Source organism: Chaetodon auriga, chromosome 22, assembly GCF_051107435.1.
Source record: "Chaetodon auriga isolate fChaAug3 chromosome 22, fChaAug3.hap1, whole genome shotgun sequence".
Taxonomy (NCBI): Eukaryota; Metazoa; Chordata; class Actinopteri; order Chaetodontiformes; family Chaetodontidae; genus Chaetodon; species Chaetodon auriga.
The window spans coordinates 875001-880304 of NC_135095.1; the positions used below are offsets into that span (position 1 = coordinate 875001).

Consider the following 5304-nt stretch of genomic DNA (forward strand, 5'->3'; position numbering starts at 1 on the left):
TGGGCGTTGATGAGAGCTGAGGGAAATCTCTGTGCTTTCCAACTAAACAAAGCAACCCCTCACTGCCTGAGATGGCTACTCATACTGTCTCTCTCCTCTCTGTATCTCTTGCTCGCTCTCTCGCTCTCTCTCTTTCTATTTTCTCACATTCCAACTCACTTGATGAAGCAGCGAGCTCCTTCGAATGTGTATCCTTCCTCCCATCCTGTTGGTAAATCTGCAAGGATAGGGGAGGGGACGAGAAGACACAACACAGAGAAACATAAGCAGCTGCGCAGAGAGATATGAAGCTGATTATATACACACCTGCACAGCAGTGCAGTGTCTGAAAATAACTCGTTTGGCTTGTGCTCTTTTCTGCAATTCGGCGCCCCTCCTCAATACCCCAGAGCATATATTTAAGGATTACTCAATCATTCTGTTTCTGTGCTTGCACTACTTAGCTTCCTTTGAATACACTGCTGATCTGCATGCAGCGATGCCTTCCAAAGCGTCACCCCTTCCCTGTCGCGGAAGATGTATTATATTTTGGAATATCGGCTTAGCACTGACGCACCAGACGCGATGCATTGTTCTTTAAGCAACCTCGGTCCCCATACGTGCTTGGAAATATTGTGTTTCTGCAGCAAAACGACTGTCAGTGGGAGATCTGTCATATATCACTGCAGGGAATCGGCTCCGAATTCGCATCAAGCCTACGTGACGGAACTTTTAAAAGTGTGTCGCAAAGTGTCCAGGTGGAGGGAACAGAAGGTGGGGGGGCGCGGTACGTAACTGTCCGCCAGAGAGAAGAAAGGGCAGCGGAGCACAGGAGACTGTTGCTTTGCTGCAGACAGAAGAAATCTCCCCTCGTCGTCTTCCACAGCTCTCTCCGCAAGTTGTCGGCCCTTTTTCCTCCACTGTGACGCGCGGATAATCTTTCCCAGGCGCTGCGTATGCGCATGTGTGTGCGTATTTTCGCAGAGATTGAAGAAAACCCCTTTCTCAGATTGTTTACCTGTAGTTTTCCTGTGCCCAGTGATTACAGCTTCCCCAGTAACAGGATGCAACCAGGTTGAACTCTTTGCTTCTTCGCTGTTGGTGGAAGAAAACGGAGGAGAGGTGAACAGAGGATCCGACAAAGACAAACAGGGCGAAAATGCGTCGGAGAAATAAGCACTGCGTATCCATAAATCCATGTATGCGCGTGATATTTACTTGATGAAGAATATGCGTCCATCCCGAGTCACCCCATAACTCCAAGAAGAGGGAAGGCTGGAGAGCCAGTCCGGTTTAGGATCCGCCGCCATGTCTAACTGAGAGCAGTGCTGCTCTGTCAAACTACATTCAGGGGCTACAGTGCGCGGCGTCGTGCTAAACGCGCGCGAAGGATTCACTGTGCGCGCTTACAGGAAATGAGAGCGCGCCTAGAGGATAAAGACACAAGCCGTGTTTTTCTGCCAAGTGAGGGGGCGCGGTGGCGTATTTTTTTTTTTCTGCCAGACGTCCTTATGTATGTGTAACTAAACTGGCCCTAATGAAAGTCCACTGTCAGTGTAATTTTTGCACAATTCAGCTGTAAGTATATAATCACCAACAATCAATCAAACAATTAATCCATCAATCCATAGATCCATTGCACCAAATCAATTCAAACGTGACTGCCAAACTCTCTACTGAATAAGAGTATAAGTAATGAAAAATTGACATGTATGACAGATAGACAGATAGATAGATAGATAGATAGATAGATAGATAGATAGATAGATAGATAGATACAAATGTGTGTGTATGTATGTGTGTACATCTACAGTTGGTATATGCAAGTGTTTGTTTATGCATACATGCATTTTTCTTCAATGGATAAATATATAAGACATTATATGCACATAACTTCCATACTTCATTGCCAGTTTTTTCTATTTTCCTTAGTTGCCCCTTTTGCATTTATATACAACACAAGTGGATGCCATAGAAGTAGGAAAAAATATTTATAAAGGAAATAATGATTTTTTTTATCTCTCCATAGATTTTTAAGTTGAGACATTATTTCTACAGAAATAACAGGTGTGTAAACTGTAGTTTGTATTTGGTAAGATGAATTCCATATAGAATTTTATATGCTCTCATTCAAAATTAGGTCTGCCATCCATTTGCCAGTCTGTATTATGTCGGACCAGTTTATTTGATAGTAGTCCAAATTTGACAGACAGAGAAGTTGTAATTTAAAGAAGTTGTAAGGGTAAGACTTCCAATGACTTTGAATCTAAGACAAGGAACACTGAAGTTCTTCTGAAGACCTGTGGTGGAACTAAACCGTATTAAGGTATATCGAATCAAAGGAATTCACAATATAATCAAAATAACTCACTTCTAAACTCCCATCTTACCTTTTAGCCCTACACACATACAGTCTTATTGGTCAAGGGTCATTAAGCAGCTGTCCTAAATTATGAATCTCAGAATTCCAATATCATCTTTACTTTGCTTGGCAATTTAACAGCTATTACCATCAACCTGCTCCATAAGAATTTTCTCCTCATCTAGCAATAGCTAATAAATGTGGGGTCTTTGGTACCTGTGCCAAAGACCCACATCCCAAGGACCCTAGCTGCTACAGGCCGGTGGCCTTAACATCCCACCTCATGAAGGCCCTGGAGCGGCTGGTCCTTGCCCACCTGCGCCCCCTGATAAGCTCGTCCATGGACCCACTGCAGTTCACGTATCAGCCTGGCATCGGAGTGGACGATGCCCTCATCTTCCTCCTCCATCGAGCTCTATCTCACCTGGAATCGCCTGGGAGCTCTGTTCGGGTCCTTTTCCTGGACCTTAGCAGTGCTTTCAACACCATCAGGCCAGCCATCCTGAGACACAAGCTGGAGCTTTCAGGGGTGGACCAACACCTCACATGCTGGATAGTGGACTACCTTTCCAACCGCCCACAGTATGTGAGGACACGGGACTGTGTGTCAGGGACTGTCCTCTGCAGTGTGGGGGGCCCCCCAGGGAACGGTGCTGGCACGGTTCCTCTTCACCCTCTACACAGCAGACTTTTCACACCTGTCACCCACTTGCCACCTGCAGAAGTTCTCTGATGACTCTGCCATTGTCGGCCTCATCACAGATGGGGACAACAGGTCATACAGAGGACTCATCCAGGATTTTGTGGACTGGTGCCAGCAGAACCACCTCCAGAGTAACGCGGGTAAAACCAAGGAGCTGGTTGTGGACTTTCGTCGGCGCCCGCACTCTTCACCAACACCAGTGAACATCCAGGGAAGGGACATTGCGTGGGGCACTCCTAAAGACCTTCTATTACTCTGTTGTGGCCTCTGCCATTTTCTATGGTGTAGTCTGCTGGGGGAGCAGCATCACTACAGCTGACAGGAAGAGGCTGGACAAACTTATCAGGAAGGCCAGCTCTGTCCTGGGATGCCCTCTGGAACTGGTGGAGGAGGTGGGGGGGAGGAGGATGACAGCCAAGCTGTCCTCCATGACAGACAATGACTCCCACCCCCTCCAAAACACACTCACTGCACTGAGGAGCTCCATCAGTGACAGGATGCTACATCCAAAGTGTGTGAAAGAGCGGTATCGCAGGTCATTCCTCCCTGCAGCTGTCAGACTGTACAATAAAAGCTGCTCCGAGTAATCAGTGCAATAGTCTGGACAATAAGCTGTGCAATAAAAACATGTGCATAACAATCTGTAAATACGATCTACAATTTCTTACATTTTTTTTACAATTTCTTTCTTTTTATTTTTATTTAAATCCTCACTCTTTTGTATATACTGTTTTTGTTTCTAATTTGCATGCACTTGTTATATTAATCTTTACTGATGCTGCTGTATTTTGGAATTTCCCCTCGCGGGACAAATAAAGGAATATTGATCTTGATCTTGAAGAGATGAGACATCAAATTCACCCAGGCTCAGTCCACCAGTATTCGTCGGATCGTCTGCTTGTCTCTGTGGTACACCTGTTTGTTCCTCTTCCCGTTTTCTGCTCTCCTGTGTTTTGTGCCCTTGCTGACTCAGTCTCTTTTATTTTTTCAGAAACTTCCACCTGTTGGTAAGCCCTCAGCCCAGCCCAGCCTTGCCTATGAGAGGAGTTTGTTTGCAACCAGCCTAGAACGTTCCTATGCTCTCGCCTTTTGTTTCCCATTTTTGTGGACACTCTCTGTTAAATCTTATTTTGTTTGCAACCAGCCCAGAGCATTTTTTGCTCTCGCCTTTGTTTCCCCGTTTTGGGGACACCTTTGGTTATTAAACTTTTTGCTTTTTTCGACCTGCCTGTTCTCCTGTGTTCTCTCTGAAGTCCATCTGTCTGAGTGTGTTCGCACACATAACAGTTACACTGTAAAAAAAAAAAAGAAATCTTAAAAAAACGGTAATTTTCCGGCAGCTGGGGCGCCAAAAAAATACCGTGAAATAACAGAAAATTACTTTCTCATAAAAAATACAGTTTTTTTCCATAATTAAAATACAGTTTGAAGTTGTAATTTTAACAAGATTTTGCCTTATTTTCAGGTTGTTTTTAACGTTTAATTAGAAACATTTTCACATTTTAAAACAATTAAATTACCTAGAAATATGGTAAGTAAACATTGTATTATGAATAATAATGCTTAAATTTACAGAAATGTGCTGTTATTAGTTGGTTTTAATGACATTATTTTATGGAAAGAGGTTGTATAATAATTTGTGTTTGATGTAATATAACAGTATATGACACACAAAATAATGTGATTCATCTTTCAAAACATGTCAAAAAAACTGTTGAAAAACTAGATATTGGGTTTAAAATTGCAACAATTTACTGTTAATTTTAGACCACATCATATGTATATTTAGTTATTTTACGTTGTTTTCAACAGTTAATTACAAACATTTTATGTTTTAAAACAATGAAATTACCCATAAAGATGGTAAATTAACATTGTAATATGAATAATAATGCTTAAATTTACAGATATGTGCCGTTATTAGTTGGTTTTAATGGCATTATTTTATGTAAAAAGGCTGTATATTACTTTATATTAGATGTAATATAACCGTATACGACACAATAATTTGATTAATCTTTCAAAACATGTCAAGACTTAACTACATATTGGGTGTACAATTGCAACAATTTACTGTTTATTGCAAGTTTAGTTTTTAGTTTTCTTTTACATTGATTTCCCTAAGGACTTTCAACTTAAAAAATTTTCTCACCAATAACACCGGAATTATTTTTATTTTAAATGGTTTAAACCGTTTTTTGGCCAGTGGGAAAAGGGGCTTAAATGAATTGTTGTGTTTGAATGAGACAAAGCTGAACAA

The 5304-nt window shown here is 41.9% G+C and overlaps 1 protein-coding gene across 25 annotated transcripts in view; it reads right to left on the minus strand.

Annotated features, from left to right (window-relative positions):
• Nucleotides 1-1396, minus strand: part of LOC143314851 (pleckstrin homology domain-containing family A member 5-like) — a 323906-nt gene extending 322510 nt beyond the window's left edge. For 24 of the 25 annotated variants that reach the window (XR_013075833.1, XR_013075834.1, XR_013075835.1 and 21 more), the window contains exons 1-3: nucleotides 1198-1396; nucleotides 998-1074; nucleotides 160-217 (exon numbers count right to left, since the gene is read on the minus strand). Coding sequence is in view for 19 of the 25 variants with exons in the window: in XM_076722116.1 (XP_076578231.1) it covers nucleotides 160-217; nucleotides 998-1074; nucleotides 1198-1289 (227 nt within the window). In the remaining 6 variants the exon portion in view is untranslated. The remainder of the gene's footprint in view (nucleotides 1-159; nucleotides 218-997; nucleotides 1075-1197) is intronic. The other variant, XM_076722103.1, reaches the window with a different exon arrangement.
• Between the last annotated feature and the right edge of the window lie 3908 nt (nucleotides 1397-5304).